Source organism: Apteryx mantelli, chromosome 1 (assembly GCF_036417845.1).
Source record: "Apteryx mantelli isolate bAptMan1 chromosome 1, bAptMan1.hap1, whole genome shotgun sequence".
Taxonomy (NCBI): domain Eukaryota; kingdom Metazoa; phylum Chordata; class Aves; order Apterygiformes; family Apterygidae; genus Apteryx; species Apteryx mantelli.
The window spans coordinates 151,066,182-151,084,730 of NC_089978.1; the positions used below are offsets into that span (position 1 = coordinate 151,066,182).

General features: G+C 43.2%; 2 protein-coding genes across 5 annotated transcripts in view; both read right to left on the bottom strand.

Annotated features, from left to right (window-relative positions):
- DERA (deoxyribose-phosphate aldolase) overlaps nucleotides 1-2,353 on the bottom strand; it is a 55,599-nt gene extending 53,246 nt beyond the window's left edge. For all 3 annotated transcript variants that reach the window (XR_010885849.1, XM_067306526.1, XM_067306520.1), the window contains exon 1: nucleotides 2,271-2,353. Coding sequence is in view for 2 of the 3 variants with exons in the window: in XM_067306526.1 (XP_067162627.1) it covers nucleotides 2,271-2,301 (31 nt within the window). In the remaining variant the exon portion in view is untranslated. The remainder of the gene's footprint in view (nucleotides 1-2,270) is intronic.
- Nucleotides 2,354-3,877: 1,524 nt separating this feature from the next.
- STRAP (serine/threonine kinase receptor associated protein) lies at nucleotides 3,878-12,130 on the bottom strand. 2 transcript variants are annotated; one of them, XM_067306538.1, is made up of 10 exons: nucleotides 11,911-12,129; nucleotides 10,488-10,623; nucleotides 9,716-9,797; nucleotides 9,393-9,465; nucleotides 8,654-8,750; nucleotides 7,010-7,147; nucleotides 6,275-6,411; nucleotides 5,428-5,577; nucleotides 4,774-4,839; nucleotides 3,878-4,430 (listed from the first exon to the last, which is right to left on the bottom strand). In XM_067306538.1, the coding sequence occupies exons 1-10, from the start codon at nucleotides 12,020-12,022 to the stop codon at nucleotides 4,369-4,371; spliced, it is 1,053 nt and encodes a 350-aa protein (XP_067162639.1). In that variant the 5' UTR covers nucleotides 12,023-12,129; the 3' UTR covers nucleotides 3,878-4,368. The 2 variants fall into 2 exon arrangements, with proteins under 2 accessions (XP_067162639.1, XP_067162642.1); XM_067306541.1 differs by lacking the exon at nucleotides 5,428-5,577 and having other exon boundaries at nucleotides 11,911-12,130.
- Between the last annotated feature and the right edge of the window lie 6,419 nt (nucleotides 12,131-18,549).

Below are 18,549 nucleotides of genomic sequence, written 5' to 3' on the forward strand. Positions count from 1 at the left end.
AGCAGGGCACACTGCCGCTTCAGACAAATACCGTCTTGGCCACACAGTTTCCCTGCACAGCGTGGGGATATGTCTGCCACGCACATCCCACACTGTTCATTTTGACTGCAACCAAATTACAAAAGATCACTGGGAGGGGATGGTAACAAATATCTGTGAATAAGCTGAGGGCAGTGGCCTTTCCAGGTGACACAGCTGCAGCTAGAAGAGGTCACTTGGTCCAGCCCTTAAGAAATGCCTTCTCTGTTAATAGTCTTGCCCACAGGTTAATGCCATCTCTTGGGCAGGAGAAGGCTATTTATGAGAGGAGAAAGAGTAACATGTAGGAAATATTTGGGACATGCTCAAAGATTGTTTTAGTAGGTGGAAATAACAATAATTATATTGTGCTGATCAGCTGCACATTGAATAGTTTTTCTTTCCCCTTGACTACGGTTGTACAGCAAAATCCAGCCAAACGTTATTCAGATTGCCTCTTCCAATACTTACAGGCTTGGCAGCATGGCCTTCCTTACATGTATGCCCATCTACTGTAGGAAAATCTTTTGAAAGGAGCTGAACTACTGCAGGCTCATTTGAGTTTCTGGAGTGCCCATACATACACAGGTGTTGCATATGCAAACTCGCATACTGGCTTTTTTCATAACAGACACTGCAGTTTCGCCACTACGTTATTAACATGTCTGTGTCAGTTAAAAGATGCTGTTCAGACGGTTATAGTTGAAAGAAACTCCCCTGTCTCTGCAAACAGCCCTAGGATAAGCACAGCAGAGTAACTCAACAGCTCGCTTTTAGGAGTTACATGTCAGCCATTTTTGAGAAGAGAAACAGAGTCAACTTTTAGTTGTCCACAGCCCTATCGTCTACCTAAACTGCATATTAACTCTGTAAAAATCCCTGAGCTCGTGCCAGAGAAAGGCGTATAACCACATGATGCTGCGCTATGTGGCCTCCCAAACTCTGCTAGTGCAGCCTCAGAGACCTTCACGTTTCCCAGCCAGCTGTCAGCAGCCTCCTGCTTTCCCTAACACTGTCCCTGTATCTCCTCTACTTAATTTACATCTGCTTGTATTTATCCAGATTATCATACCCCTAAAGACCAAATAATCAAGAGCTGACTGTAAAAAAGCCAATCACCTTAGTTCAATTCACCACTGCAATGGGATTTTATTGTGTGGCAAGGTCTGAAAGCTCTAGCAATTAGTACAATACAAGCTCCAAACAGGAAACAGCAAAGAAAACTTGTATTGGCTGGATATCCACCTTATCTGAGGCACAGTGTCCTTTCAGGCCTGGAGAACACCTGTAAGACTCTGGAAAACCCTAATCAGTCTTCAGAGAGGAAGTAGCAGAAGAGAATGATGAGGAAAGGTAATGCCCCGAGTTTGCAAGTCATAATCCAATTAATGATAAAAAATGTTTTGCACCCCTTGGGAAAGAGGAAGAGAGATGGGGGGAAAAAAAGGTTTATACAGTCCAAATCTGAGATGCAAGAGAGGACCAGATGCAATTTTGTGGTACTATTGCTGTGGCTACAGCTGCTTGAGTATTGCAGCACTGCCAGTCTTGTGAGCTTGTACCATTATTTTGCAAGGTTGATAATCCATTCAAAGCCTCAGCCTCTAGAGTCAAGGCATTATATATGAGAAAATCCCAACTTCTATTTAACCTAAAGAATCAAAAGGAAAATAAGCCTTCTGTAGGCCTTCTGGTTGAAAAGTCTGGAAAATGCATCACGAGTATATTTTAAAGGGCCTAAAGTAATTCTAAGTCTATTTGTAAGTTGGCTTTTAAGAAAAACAAGCAGTACTTTCAAGATTTTGCAGAAACTTGACTCATACTTTTAAATACTGATAATTTACCAAATGCGTTCAGAGAACATGATTAGAAAGCAGGCTTAAAAACTGCTTTGATTTGCCTGCCTGTGCCATATTGTACTTTCCAGCTGCATTTCACTGAGGGAGCAAGGGAAAAATCTGCACCACTGAGAAAGCACATAAAGGCGGGGTCAGTCACGGAGAAAGAAAATACCCAGGCAGGCGATCAGGCGCAAAGGTTCCCCGTCCCCCCGCGCAGGAAGGATCCGCGCAGGCGGCGGAAACCAGATTTCAAACCCGCCGAGGCTCCGCCCGGACGCTGCAGCCGCCCTCGGTGAGCGGCGCCTCGGCTGGCGGCGGCCCCCGGGCTGCCCCCCGCAAACCCTCCTGCTGCCGCTCCGCAGCAGCAGCAGCGCCCCCGGAGCCGGAGCCGGGCCCGGCCGCGCCGCTTACCCAGCCCGGTGCCCGGGTTTCTGGCCGCCATCGCCCCGCCGAGCCGCCCGCTCTCCGCCCCCGCGGGGCGGGACGGCTCCGCCCCCGCGCCCGGCCCGGCCCTCCGGCCCAGCGGTTATCGTTATGGCAATGGTAATAAAACAGAGTCCAGCTTTTTTTTCCTCTGAACTGCTTTGGAATTGAAAGGAAGCTTTAGATCCAAGCTCTAACACTTACAGAACCAGCTCTGTGAAAACTTAACATCATGCCTGCAGAGCTCGTAATACTTGCAAAATGCAAATTTAACAACAAAGATACTGACAGCTTCACAGCCTTCACCTTTTTTCAAGCATGCAGTAACACAAACTTGCATCAAGTATTAAGTGTTGCTAACATTCTTACCTAAATGAAACAAACGTCTTGTAACCTTATGCCCACTCCTTCAGGGCTAGCAAAGGCACTTTACAAGCTTGTGACAGCATCATGTAAAGCAGCATAAGGATCACAGCTCTTAAATTTGAGGAGGTTATTCCAGACTTCCCTACAAAAAGCTAAAGAGAACCTACCCAAAATGAGGAGCAAATAAGTTCCACCAGGGGTGGTGTTCTTTTTTTGTTGTTGTATTTTTTTAAACACAGCCCTCAGCTTGCAAAGTAAAAAGTTTAGTGTGAAGTACTAGATTTGGAATTCTCTTGAGCCTTAATAAAATTAATGAAAACACTGAAACAACCAATCAGCTGCAAGCAACTCACAACCCCCCATTTACTTTTGTGATAAAATTCAAACAGGTATTTCCAAACTGAGTTTTGGAGTTCAGTCAGTGAAATAACATTCTTAATACTAACACTGGACTTGCAAAAATCAAGACTCATTGCATCATTCTTTATTTTCCTTTATGTTACTCTATTTCTTTTGTTTTCAAACTTTAAGTTTCACTTTTCTTCTAAGCTGATAAGATAGTATTATTTAACTCCTTTGGGGAAAAATCCAAAGAGAATATTAAGGACAAATCTGAATATGAAAAAATAAAAGGGTACACGAATAACTTAAGGATTTACATGACAAAACTAGGTAACATTCAGGACACAAAGCTATTCCTATAAATTAGGGTTTCAATATCACTCCTTCGCAACATTCTTCTTGAATTTTGTTTAGCCAGTTCTTCTCCTTTCTATATTCAGTGCATTTAATACACTTTTCAGTGTAATATTAAAGGAAGTGACAAGTGGAAGAATGGCAATATTTTCTTTAATGAAGAAAATATGATGTATAATCTTGAAAGAGTAACTTTTTAGCCAGTCTAGAGGACTAAACCCAAGCTTTGTACAGATTCATAGCCAACCTCTGGTATTTTCATGTACAACCAAGTGTTTCAGGCAGTACCTTTAGGAATTTTCAAAGTTTTTGATTTTAGAGACTCACTTTTACATTCAAACTTTAAAGAATAAAAAGACAAGGCTTAGAAATCAAGGAACCTGCCACTCGCTGTCCCAACACTAAAACATTCTTATTGCTTTCCCTCTTTGTTTAGTACACACAAAAAAACCAACCCAATAGATGCTAGAAAGGATTATGCAGTAACTTGGTTGCTTTTCCATTCCATGAGCCCAATGCTAAACAGTAAGATATGAGTTTTGAGAGGCATTTTATTTAGACAACTGAAAATAGTTAAATGTTCATAAGCAGTGTACAATGAAACAAAACCCGAATCAAATACTTTAGTACATAATCCCTTCTTTACAACTAAAGCCAAATCTTCCAACTTTCAAGAAAAAAAAAAAAAAAGGGTAAAAGCCATTATATCTCTTCTCCATAATAAAGAAAACACACTACAATGAGTCTAATTGAAATTGGAGAGACTGGATCTTGGCTTGCACGCTTCATTCAAAAGACAGTAGGCAGCTATGCTAAGAAGATAGCAAAACTCTACTACTTGTCTTTTTTTTCTTTTTTTGGATACTCAGTTCTCTTACAGACAACACCTAGCCAGTTCCACCGCATTCTCATCAATTACTGCCCATCTTTGCCTTATGTAGAGAGTGCACTCTGGAAGGCTGCTGCTGCACTGTTCACTTGATTTAGTCTCATATGTCCATATGTTGTATAACAGTTGTGATACTCAGGCCTTAACTTCAGGAGTTGAGCTGTACACTGAATCTGAGTTTTCAGAGGCAAGATCTTCTGCAATTAAATAAAAAGGGCATTACTTCACCTTAGATATATAAACAAAAGGAAAGTTGAAAGGATTCTTTCACAGTAAAGATCAATTCAGACTGTTTTTCATTTAATTCAATTCAGTTATTCTACCAAGTCTGTTTGGACAGCCTGCAAGATCACACAGCTCATCACTAGTCTGACACTTCCCACAGTTTCTTTCACGAAAATGCAGTCAAAGATGTGAGAAGAGCAAAAAGTGCCAGAAGGTACTTGGGAAAAAGCTAGCTCTTCCATACTAAGGAATGCTACTGCCTTTACTGATCTTTTAACAGTTAGCTGATTTGAAGTTGGCAGTTCAGTGCATTACCTAATTCCTCCTCTGCAGTTCCTGGAAGGGTGGTCCTTGCTTTTGCTGCTTCTGCATTCTCCTCTTCTGTAGGAAGAAAAAACAGTTAGTATCTTCAGTTGACTCCCCCACACCCATCCATGCGCCTAAATCAGAAAATAAAGCTTTCACTTATTCATTTAAGGTTGAAGAGAGAAGAGTTGGGTAAGAAATTCCATTAATGGATATCTGCCTGCAGTTTTCTAGACACTGGTTTTTATTTCCGCCCCCCCCAAAGGGTAGAGAACCAAAGTGCATAGAAAAAAACACGTATCTGCACTTTTTTCTAGAGGCTCTTATATCCTTAAGTATTTATAAAAATGGATTTCATATTTCTTGCTCTATAACATCAAAATGTAACAGACTACTTGCTTAAATATCTGCAACATGTCTATATTCAATAAGCTTATAGGTTTGAAATTAATTGATTAACTGACAGCCATAACAGCAAATCCTTATATCCATCACACAAGAGTGTGTTAAGATAGTAGGGATGCTGTAGGAAATTCAGATGTTCATAATTTATGCTATTACTGCCAGACATTATTCTCATGTAGAAAATTGTATTTGTTTAACAACTTTCAAAAGTGCACATGAAGCAGCCAAGTTTCACCAGGAAAATGTGCGCACACTTACCAGGAACTACACATTTCCAAAGACCATAGGTTTTCCCTACTGTTGTCTGCCACAGCCTTAGTGTGCCATCCTCAGAGCCACTGGCATATAACTCTCCATCAGGGCTAAATCTCACACAGTGAATGGGACCAAAGTGTCCTTTGTAGGATTCTAGAAGAGAATATATTGATATGATTTTCAAATTGTCTTCTACAAGTGAAATTAGTATGTAGAAATTAATCAGAAGAGGAAAAAAAATTGATGGGAGGCACTTTTCCAATATTTTACTTCTGATATAAAATAAAGCTTCTACTAATTGGTATCTCAGTGATCTCTAATTTAGGTAACATAATAGTAATTTATTAATGGCAAGAAACAGGTGCTTATTTATTCTAGGCAAAACTAAAAAGCAAGCCAGTAGCACAGAGTGCACATATTCTGGTTCTCCAACCACTCACTGCGCACAAAATTCTAAATGAGGATAGAATCAACTAACAAACTTATATCACCCTCCCCTCAAAAAAGTTACACTATTTATGAAAGCAAGTGGTTCTGACTCATTAGACATATCTGATGAATGCTATACTACAACATTTAAGTTAGCATATAGCTTGCCACTACATCAATACTGAATGGTTCAACTTTTTTGTGTTTTGATAGCTGTTGTTTAAAGCAGGCTTTAATTGGTTCTAAAGAACGTTAGGTGTAGTGAGATAATACAAACACTTAACTGACAGCAAAACTCTTTATCTGCTTACACAGTATGCTATGCTAAGACCTTATTCGATTTAAGTGTAACAGTTTCATCTACTAGAATCTCATCAAACTAATTTCAGAACTCATTTTTGATTACAGAAGACAAACATACCTAATTCTTCTCCTGTATTATAGTCATATTTATAGAGTTTAAAATCTTCACCGCCTGCAACCAGACATTCTTTCTCAGGGTGAAGTGATGCAGAATTGATTGTAGCAGGAGCTTCAAATGATTTAATCTGCTCTAGACTGAGGGAGAAGTTTGTTAATAAGAGTTAAAATATATATATATATATATATATATATATATATATCCTGAAAGCAAAGAAACTTTGATTCTACAAATCACAACTGCCTTTAAGAAAAACAAAACACACCCACCTACAGTTTTTGAAACAAGTTTTAATACTTGCAAGTGGAGCTTATCAAGTTAGAAACAAAAAGTTAAGATTAAGCAAAACAGAAGTCTCACACATTTAGTAATACTTTCTGGAATCTGCTTAAGTATGTAACTTGCTTCCTTAAGACATCATACAGATGTATTAATAACTAGTTCTCTGAAAAGCACTAAACTGAACCCTGGACAAAACACTTATTTAACCATAACGACAATTAGTATCAACTATAACAACAGCAGTGAATATTTACAGTCTAGCATTTTACAGACAGTTAGAAATCATTATTTTTAGAAAAGGGTAAATGCATTGCACTTTGCAACTGATTGGATGGCAAAGATATCCACCGAAGCCAATTCTGGTGACTCAGTAACTTGGTTTTGTACAGCCAACTTTACCAACATAACCAAACCTATTAATCAGCCTAGGAAATTGTTCTGTTTTAGACTCACGTTTCTGCACTATGAAAAGCAATGGTCTTCCCATAGGTTATCACAAGTATCTGTCCTTCTGGAACATACTCCATGCTGCTCACTGACATTGCAACATTTAATGCCTTTACTTCAGTCATGGTATTCCGGTCCCAGAGGCTACAAAGAAACGAGACTCAGATTACTTCAGCAAATCAAGCAGTTCTCACCCCCATGCATTTTGGGTTTAAAAAAAAGCTTTGGGTTTAAAAAAAAAGCCACCCAGTAAAGAACTTCATTTGACTCCATAGGTATGTTGGATATTCAGTGGCATTCTTATCTTAAAGTTTTGCCCAGCAGAAAATTAAAACAGGCTTACATTAAAATACCACTACTTTTGAAACTTATTGCAACAACTTTAAATGGCACACACACCTTTAAACTATTCAAGGATTTCCTTAGAGATTAAAAAACTTGTTTCAAGCCTCCTGAGCAATACAACTTTCTAAAACCAAGGCTTGAAAGTCCCAATCTGCCTCTTAACCTCAAAAGTAAAAGAGGTACTAATGCCAATTTATACACAGAATACAGTTTCATTTAATGCAATTTAGTTTCCTATCTAGGGATGCAACGGCTATCTAAAAAGAAAGGAAAGGAAGTTGTTTTGCTATGACAAATAAGAAGTTTCATTCATTAGACGACAGCTACATTTCTATCTCTAAGACTCAGCGAGGAAAAAAAACAAAACAAACAAAAAAAAACACAAAAAACATAACACAAGGCTCTTGCCCCTCTTGAGTACTGGGAAACTGGAAAGAACTGGAGCTGTAGAGACTGCATGGATATGGCACCAGTGTCTTCAATCCCCCCTTCTACAAATCAGAAAGCCACACTATTTGTCTCCTCTGTGCATAAATAAAAGAATGATGAGACAGCTAGGCATCAGATCATACTGGCCAGAAAGCTGAGGAAGCAGAAAGGTACTTCTCCCATCTTTTCTGGGCAGCTTAGTCTGAGGAATGGTCTTTGTTGATCCACCTCCCCAGCATCCAGGTTTGTCTAGGTTTCAGCTCATCTCCTACCAGTTGGGCACAAAGTAAACAAAACACTATGAATGGATTAGCCCTCTTATACAAACACTAAAGTCTACTCAATTTATCAGCACAGCATAGAATAAGGGTTAAATTTGTCAACAATGCACTGTTTCCAGATACCCTCCCTAGTCTTTCACCTCAGCTTCTGGCTAGTCCTTGCCTTGTGCATTTTTGAAGGCTTGCTTGTGGAAGACAAAGGCAGCAATACCTCTGCACAAAGCATACTCACAAGACCTCATCTATAAATTCATCTTCTCTAGGTTTACAAAAGGCATTCATTCGTTATAACTATTAAGTTCACAAAAAGATCTACTCTTCTGAGGTTGCCCAAGGTTAAGGCATTTAGCACAAACTATTAGATAGAGGCAAATTATTGTAGGAAGTTACTCTGTTGCTACAATATTATAGGGTAGATTAAAATTGTTACAAGATTAAAATGTCCAAAAGCATAGAGAACTACAATAATCTAGAACCAAATAACTGACATTACTTGTTTCTTTTACAGAAAGAGATAATGATATTCTGAAATAGATTATAAAAAAAACAAACAACAGTGAGCTTCTTCAGAAAACTAAAAGTTACTTTTTCTTACCGGACAGTTTTATCATCAGCTGAAAGAATCTGTTTGTCATCACTGCTCCATAAAGCCTTTTTAATGCCAGAAGTATGCCCGCTGATAACTTGAGGTTCTTAAAATTAAAGCAAGTATTTTAGTACATATAAGAAAAGAAAATAATGCCATACAGCAGTTGAAGAGCACTATTATTCTACATGGATTTCCATTTGCCAAAAACTGTAAGATTACTTCAAGCACTTACAGCTCTATTCATGGATCTTATTCCAGGAACAGGATAAATGCAGATTAAATTCAGAGAATCAGACACACAAAAAGTTTCACTAGTTGAACAGTCTTCTCTAGCTCAATAGCAATCTTCACTAGTTCAGTATCAATATTAATATGAATATGAATTTAAACACACTTAAATATGCAGAAACTTGTCTCTATTGTCAGGTGGCTTAATTTTAAGTGGACCCACTCCTAATAGATTTGTGTTGCACTGAAACGCTATCGTTGAAGATCTTTGAGATCTTATGCCTCAAACTGCTTAACCTTTTATAAGCTCTAACTCGCTTGTGGAAGGATAAGCTTAAAATGTTACAGACTTCAGATTATCTTACTATAGTAAAAGGTTATATACACCATTTGTGCAAAACAATCCTGAATTTTTCTTTTGTAATTCATAATGGAAAGCAGATCTGAAAGTTCTGAAAATTTTCAGAACTTTTATTTAATTCTCAAAAACAAAAATCAGTTATAAAAGCAGACTCACCTGCTTCTGGCTTACTCAAATCATAGATACGCAACAATTTATCTTGTCCACCTGTTAACAGATAATCACTATCCTGAAACAGAAGTTACAAAGAGTCAGCTCTATTTTGAATTGAAACATCAGCCTTCATCCATGAGTCTTAAAATAACAGTTCTTTCTCTCAGTCTACTAACACACTTATTTAAATTATGACCTTAAAAAGCTAGAAGTGGTATGCTAGAATATTTGCCTGTTACACACATAAAAAAAAGAAAAACAGCAAATACCAAAATACATTTAAGTGCTTACTTCTCTGGAAAGTAAGATACAAAGTTTTTTCATACCTGTGTAAAATCCACACTTTTGACAATGTGCTTGTGAGCCAATGTGATTAGCTCATCCCCTGACACAGCATCCCACACTTTGCTAAATGACAAGAGAAAACATTTAAATTTTAGTAGCACTGAGACAAACCAACTTGGAAGTCAGATCAGCTTGTAAACAATATTTCCTGACACCCTCGTAACATTTTGTCATAAGTACTACATTCTGATAAGTAATAACCCAGTTAGTCAATAAGAATAATTTATATGCTCTTATTAAAGTTTTTTTGTACTATCCTGCCATTTTCTTTGCCCCTCTTCTTCAGGATAATGCAGAATTATTACTATTTTAAAGACAGATAAGTGCAGCTGTCCTCTGCAGCTTACTATAAAATGCCATCTAATAACAAGAGTCAAAGTGCTAAATATTAATATACACTACAGACAGTAAATAAAAAGAAAAAAATGATTTTTTTTTTGCAAGAGTTTTCTGGAATACTCTATATGTTTCAAAAACCACAAAATGGTAGCTATTATGAATTCTATGATGCTATGAAAATTTTGGTGTTACAAGCTTATTTGCCCCAGCTATGAGCAACAGAAAATAAGCAATAAATCATGGCTAACCAGAAGGAGCAAAAAAACCAAAAAAAACCACCCCCCCCCCTTCAACTCTGATTTTAGCATTCTACAGTGCTAAAGATTAGAGCTGCATAAAATCAGTAACTTATATAAAAATATCATTGACTAAAATCAAAACACAGTGAGACTTCAAAAGCAGGTAATCACTTACGCTGTAAAATCAGCTGCTGCTGTAGCTGCTTTAGTGGCATCCTTGTTCAAAGTAGCACCCCAAACAGCACCTTTATGACCTAGAAATGTTCCAATCCAGTCTCCCGTGTCACCCTGACGTAGCATAGGCTTACCATCTTCACAAAAAGAAAACCAATGTTCAGATAATGTTATCAAATAAAATGAAACTATTTTAAGAAGATTCTTTTATACAAACATGGAACAAAAAAGAAATTGTCACCAGACACCTTCCTTTGGGGAAACATCACATATTTTATGATGCTATTTTTTGAAAAAGAGTTTAGCTAAAGAGCTTAGCTATGCAGCTGCACTTGCTGTGAACATCTAAAATTCTATATAGACCTTAAAATACTATTGCAAAGTAAATACAAATTTTCTTTGGGTTTGTTTTTAAGGGAGAAGAGGGATAGAGAAGGAGAAAGGAACATTTAGCTTTGGTTTTACTCCAGTCTTCCTCTACAGGCAGAAGAGCTCTTTTGTTTTTAGAATAAAATTTTCAGACTAATATTGCTGAAAAAGGAGTCTTATATCTATATGTTCAAAATATACAGAGAAGAGTTGTAAAAATGAAATGGAATTAGAAAGCCCTTCCTAGGATTATTTTCTTTTGGAAAGCTATAAAAGAAGTTGCTCCCATGAGAAGAAGGAAAGCTGAATATGAAGCACTCCAAGGCAGGGAGGGAGATCCTTTTAAGTTCATGAATACATACATAAGATTAATATATGCATGTATGAAGTCAAAATGCTATTCTCATAATGAGCAGAAGAAAGTTCTCATGCAAAAGGAAAGTGACATCACCATTCTACATCCACCATGACAGTCACCTTGATTAAAAAAAGAACCCAATTTAAGATGTACAGTACATGCGGGCAGAGGGTAAAAAAGGGCTGGTTTAGGAACAAGTCTTTTTACAAAGCTTTATTTATTTGGACCCGAGCTGAATGAACTGTCAAGCTGCAGGGGTTAAATTGGTAATTAAACACCACAGCCAGCTGTCAGGACTCTTTCTCATTTGATCAGGCTGAAACTGGGTATCACTGTCAGAGCGTCAGCGTCTCGCTGGGTGAACAAGCCATCCCAGCCCGACTATCGCCGCTAACACTGGCCGCTCGGCCCACCTAACGCGGCTTCTTCCCCACGCTCCCAAGTAGCGGCCCCCACACGAAGGCGCCCGGGAAGCAGCCGCTGGGAAGCAGCACTGCCGCCCCCCCCCACACACACGGACACCGGGGGCGAGGGCGGGCCTTGGGCCGGGGCCACCCCCGCCTCACCTGCCCGCCCGGCGCCGGCGAGGCTGAACAAAGGGGCCGCCGCCGCCACCGCCCCGCGGGGCGCCCCCCGCGGGGCGCTTCCCCCTCCCCCCCCCGCCCCGCGGAGCCCGCCGCGGCCGGCGGGACCTCACCCTTGCAGGCGCTGATGAGGAAGTAGCCGTAAGGGGTGATGCCGCTGAAGGCCAGGTCCACCACGGGCCGCGTGTGCCCCGAGCACGTCAGCGGGGTCTGTCTCATCGCCATGGCGGCGGCGGTTGGGCGGGCGGCGGGGCGCGCGCGCGCAGGGACGCGGGGCAGGGACACAAGCCCCCTCCGGCCGGGCAGGAAACGGCGACCGAGGCGGCAGGGGAAATGACGCCGCGGGAGCGCTTCGGAGCGGAAGCTACGTAGCCCGGCGGGTGTGGGGCCGGAAGCGCCGCTGCGGGGGGTGGGCGGTTGGCTGCGGCGTGGCGGCCTTTGCGGAGGGGTGGCGCGACGAGCCCCGAGTGGAGGCCCGGGGGGCAGCGGGCTGATAGGGGACTGCTTGTGGCCTTTATCCTGTTACAGTTAGTCCTTTGTACCCCCACCGCTGCTCCTCTGCTCTGCTCGGATTTCTACAGCAATAGCAAATCAACCCTGCCAAAAAGAAACGCGTTTTTTTTTTGCGGTTGGGCTCAATCCCAACATGGCCGGCGGCAGGGCCACGTAGGCCTTGCCTGCAAAGGAGGAGGTGGGGAGACGCTGAAAGCGAGGAGCCCAGGATACATAGCAGTGCCCGTCTGGTTTCACGTAAAATACAAGGCAGCCACGCTGATGGGATTGTTTCCCTAGGAGGCATCCAGAGATGGTATCTGAAGCTGGAGGAGCCTGACAGCCCTATCTAAAAACAGGGGAAGGGGTGTTTCTCTTCTGTCTACAGACTGAAAAGTTAGGCTGGTACAGCACTGTACCCATTCCTCACAGGAGCCCATAGGCTGTCACTCACTCCCTTTTTTAAGTGTTAAAACTAGGAGAAACATTTATGTTGTCAACAGATAATTGAAGCTGAAGGCAACTTAAGTTTTCCGCTATTTCTCTGTAAAGGATAGGTAGCATATTTCACTTTCTGACCTTCTCATGTTCCAGCTTTCCTGAGTTCTCACACATAATTGCTGATGATTTTGTAATTTCATGACCCATGTGTGCTCTCACTGTAACTGGCAATCTGAGTTTTTCCACATGCAGCCACAGATTACCACATATGGTTTTTCAATATTTTTGAAATTTTCTGGATTTTTTTCTTAACACTGATGTCACTATCTCACTGTGCTTTGTCACACACCTATAGCTCAATCTAGGACATCCCAGCCGACAGGTTATATTCATAGAGAGTTCAAATGCATCTTTAAAAGCCTTTAAAGTAAAATTAAAAGTTGTATTTAAATATAATCCCCAAATATGTGTTTCCCTTGATAAAACTGCTTGTGACTGTCTGAGGAAAATTCTGTATTTAGTCTTCTGTAAAATTGGTGTGGTTTTCATCCTGCACAAAGCAATAGTATGATATCCAATTAGGGAGATACAAAATTTGTAACAGACAGACAAAGGCAAAAATATTTGCAGTTTGTTGGAAGGTAGATGAAAATCAGAAAAGGAAATAAACTATGGAGACATGAAACTTATAATATCCATGCTGAACTAAAAATCTCACTAGGCCCAACAGAACTGTAATTGCATTCCTAAAATCCTAAAAACAGAAAATTGGTTAATACTGTGAACAAATTTTTCTATATTCTGCATTTTTAATGGGCAAAATTTTAATTTATTGAATAGTATCACAGAATCACAGAATGGTTGAGGTTGGAAGGGACCTCTGGAGATCAGCTAGTCCAACCCCCCTGCTCAAGCAGGGTCACCTAGAGCACGTTGCCCAGGATCGTGTCCAGGCGGGTTTTGAATATCTCCAGAGAAGGAGACTCCACAACCTCTCTGGGCAACCTGTTCCAGTGCTCTGTCACCCTCATAGTGAAGAAGTTTTTCCTCATGTTCAGATGGAACTGTCTGTGTTTCAGTTTGTGCCCGTTGCCTCGCGTCCTGTTGCTGGGCACCACTGAGAAGAGTCTGGTCCCATCCTCTTTACACCCTGCCTTAAGATATTTGTATACATTGATGAGCTCCCCTCTCAGTCTTCTCTTCTCCAGGCTGAACAGGCCCAGCTCTCTCAGCCTTTCCTCATAGAAACCTGTTTATAAATTGTATATTATCAGCTACTGCTCAGTTTTATAAAAGTTATAAATCAGTTGGTCCATGGACTTAGTATAAACAGGTAGATGATCACAAAAGCACTGGTCCCACATAGTGCCTGTATTTAATTACAGCATTAGGGACTTGACTGATTCCCAGGTAGATGAGAGCCTGATGCTTCCCCATAGGTCCCAGCCATACCCTCTCTTGCCTCCTTTCCCACCCCACTGGGTGCTCTGTACTATACCAGATGGTAGCTTCCAGAAAGTAACTAGCTTTTGCCTTCCACGCTGAAGATGTTTCCTTTACTACTACATTAAAAATACAGCTTGCATTTTATAGCTTCATTTCCTTCTAGGGATTTCAAATTTTTAAGTAATTAAAAGCTAGGGAGTCATATACAAACCTCAGAGTGCTGTACAGCCACTATTAGATATTATAGTGACATTGTTTAGCAGAAAATAAATTACCAATATGATTAGAGTGGGAGAGACATCAACACTGAGAAAACTATCAAAAACACAAAAGATGGCTGTTGGGGCCCTTGCGGTACTTCAGAACAATAATCTATATGAAATATAGAGTATGGAACTAACACTGTTTAGGATTAGTTGCTTAGCACAACTTGCTTAGCATAAGTAGCTAAATTTGCTGAAGCCTTAGGCCTCAGACTGTAGCTGCTGCTATGTGCTTTGAAGTAGTTTACCAAGGACACTGGTGCAGCTGGGAATGATACATCCTGAGAAAGTACAGATAAACTAGCAGAAGCCAGTGGGAACCAAGGTTAAGGGCTAGACAGCTTTGCCAAACAAGTAGCAAGGTACGAGGCATGACCGCTGTGTGCGTGATCGGTGCAATGATTGGCTACCTGTGACATAATCTGTATGAACCACAAATCAAGGGCCAGAGCGCCGAATACTTGTACTTATAAAATAGGCAAATTGCTGAATAAAGATGGAATTGAACCTGCATTCTGTGAATGCGTATGATTCATTCCCGTCACTCCCGCGGACCGCGACATCTGGCGACCCCGACGTGATACTGCGGAGGAGAAGCTGGCTTTGCTAAGAGTTCGAGTAACGGGAGTGGATACCGCCCGGGAGGCTCGTGCCCGGGGAAAACGAGCCTGGCCGTCTGAAAGAAGACGGGAAAAGAAAAGTCGTAGCTACGCAACTCTTCTGACCGGTGAGTCAGGCGCCCTTGTGAGGCGGCGGGCGGTATGGGAAACGCTGTATCAGCGGTAGAAAAGGCCACGTTAGAAAAATTGTTACAAGTGGCAGCACAAACAGAGCGCCAGGTGGAGCGCCAGGCGCTGGTGGACTTGCTGTGGTGGAGAAGGCGGCGCGGTTTGTTACGGGAGTCCAGCCAGGTCTTTAGCGCGGTAACCTGGAAGAAGGTCGGGAAGGAACTGTGGGAATCCATCCAGAACGGAGAAAAAGAGGCCAGGCGTCTGGCCAAAATATATCGAGACGTGCGGCTCATGATCGAACAGCTGCACGGGGAGGCACAGGCGACCGCTGCCATACGGAGGCCGCTGCAAGTGGAGCCCTCTGCAGCGGCACTTTCGCCGGGGAGTGAGTGCGCGGAAGGAGCGGAGTGCGCGGTGCCCGGAGCGGAGTGCGCGGTGCCTGTCTTTGATACACCATCCGCGGGGGGGCCCTCGGTGACAGATGAGCCCTCCCTGCCGTGTGCGGCACCTCTCACTAAGCTAGAGCGGGAGGCTTGGGGGACTGGCACAGGATATGAGGACTTGCCACCGTACAAGAAAGGGGACGTTGCTGATGCCTTTGCCGCCCCCCCGCAGCCGTCCGCTCCCCCTATGGAAGTGGATCCAGCCACTGTGCCTTTACCTGAGGAGAAAAGCGTTGATCTGACTGAATATTCAAAGAAAATGGAGGAATTGTTGGAGGAAATGAGGAGGTTGGATAGGGGGTCGAAAAAGGCGCATGTGAGGGAGGCGTATAACAAGGCACATCAGGCTATTGTGGACGGCCTGAAGGCGGTTGAGGAACGGTTCTCCGGGGATCCTACCGGCGGATCCCAGGAGAACCAAGAGATCGCCCCCAGAGACTGGGTGATTACCAACGTACTCAAAGGGACGTGGTCCCTTGAGGAGGCGGAGCAACATCTGCAAGCCTGGAAAAAAACCCCTTTAACACAGAAAGAGTATCGAATGATTTTGGACCGTTTACCGAGAGCACCGGAGAAAGCCCTACCACCTAGGGACCCTGACTTTGATATGGCAAAAAGGTGGCGCGGGATCATTCAGAATGCTGAACTGGCTGGGGACATGCAGTTTTTCCCTATAGTAGCCCCGGTCGTGACCACGGGTCAGGGACAGACGAGGTGGGAGCCTCTGGATTGGCAAGTGGTAACAAAGCTGCAACAGCTGGTAATGCAGTACGGGATAAATAACCATCAAGTGCAAGCGCAGCTGAGAGCACTGGTAAAATATCAGAACCTGGTGCCGAGCGACATCCGCGCCCTTGCCGAACTGATTTTGGGGCCCACCTCTTTGCTGGTGTTTCTGAATAAGTGGCAGGAACTGCTTGGTCAATGCCAATTATCTAATTTGGACTTACCGGCAGATGACCCGTTACGTATGACATCTTTGGACATGCTGATGGGCAACGGAGCTTTTAGAGACCCCGCTCGACAGGCGGCACTGCATCCCCGAGTCCTGATGCAGTCAAAAAACGCTGCCTTAGAGGCATTCGCTGCACTGCCCCAAATAGGGAAAGCTAATCCGCCTTACCTGTCAATAAGGCAGGCGGAAGACCAACCGTTCCTGCAGTTCGTGGACAAACTTAAGGAAGCCGTTGATGCGGCCCCGAACGTGCCACAGGATATGAAAACAATCATGGTTAAGGAGATCGCTACGCAGAACGCCAATCCAACCTGCACAAAACTGCTCGCCACCTTGCCTCCAGGAGCGACTTTGCTCCAAATGGTGGAAATTTGCTCCCGAGCACCCATGGAGCTAGAAAAACAAAAAGCGAAGATCCATGCTACTGCATTAGCTGTAGCTATGAAACAGGGCCCTACACAAGGAGGGGGCGGCCGCAAAACAGAGAACTGCTACATCTGCGGACAACCTGGGCACTGGAAGAAACATTGCCCCCTCAGACGACTGGCTAAAGACAACCGTATCTGCCAGCGTTGTGACAAGTTTGGGCATCGGACAAGTGAGTGCCGTTCAAAATGCAAGAAAAGCGGCACCCCGTTGTCGGGAAACTGGAACAGCCGCGCCTGGGACGCGGCGAAGAAATATCCCATGGTTGCCTCTTCGAACACCATGCAGCCACAAGAGGGAGCGCCGGAATCGATCTGGCCCTGGCAGAATCAGTAAGCATTGCCACTGAGCAGGTCCACTTGGTAAATTCAGACGTTTGTGGCCCCTTGGGGGGGGGGCTGTCAGCCTTACTGATAGGACGATCATCTGCCTTTAGACAGGGAATTTTTGTTCTCCCTGGGTGCATCGACGCCGACTACCGTGGACCTATAAAAATCATGCTGAAGGTCTTCTGTCCCCCAGTTACAATACCAGCAAAAAGCAAAATTGCCCAATTGATCCCTTTCAAGTCTGCGGTCCCCCTGGCCAGCGGAGATGATAGAAGAGGAGGTTTCGGCTCTACGGGGACGCCCCTGGCCTTGTTCTCGACTGCTGTGTCCTCGACTAGACCCATTCGAAAGGTCATCATTACCTCTCCAGACGGAATGAATCACCTAAAAGCCGAGATGATGATGGATACCGGTTCCGACGTCACCATAGTACCTCGCGACTCCTGGCCTGCCGCTTGGGCGCTAGTGGATAGCACCACTGCAGTACAGGGGATTGGTGGTTCAGCCCCCACCTGGAGAAGTGCGAGACCCGTGAAGATCTGCGACGAAGAAGGTCATTTGGGCGTGGTAACACCATACGTAATGAATACCCCTCTCTGGATCTTAGGCCGGGACCTTCTGTCTCAGTGGGGCCTAGTTCTCTCGTGCCCTTTTTAGTAATGGCCGCTGCTGACACTTCTCCGCCCACGCTGAAAATTACATGGAAGACTGACGAACCAGTGTGGGTCGAGCAGTGGCCGCTGCAAAAGGAGAAGCTAAGGGAACTTCACAAATTGGTAGAAGAACAGCTACAATTGGGACATATTCAACCTTCAACCAGCCCATGGAACACACCTATCTTTACCATACAGAAAAGGTCAGGAAAATGGAGACTGCTACACGATCTGCGAGCTGTGAACGCAACAATGGAAGATATGGGAGCGTTACAACCAGGACTGCCATCACCTACCATGCTCCCGCGGGAATGGAGTCTGCTAGTAATTGATCTGAAAGACTGTTTCTTTAGTATCCCCTTACATCTGGAGGACTCCAAACGCTTTGCATTCTCAGTGCCAACGATAAATCGATCTGGTCCTTCGAGACGCTATCAGTGGGTCGTTCTACCCCAAGGTATGAAAAACTCCCCCACGATATGTCAATGGTATGTAGACCGAGCCTTAGAACCCTGGAGGCAGAGACATCCCGAGGCTATAGTATACCACTACATGGACGACATATTAGTCGCA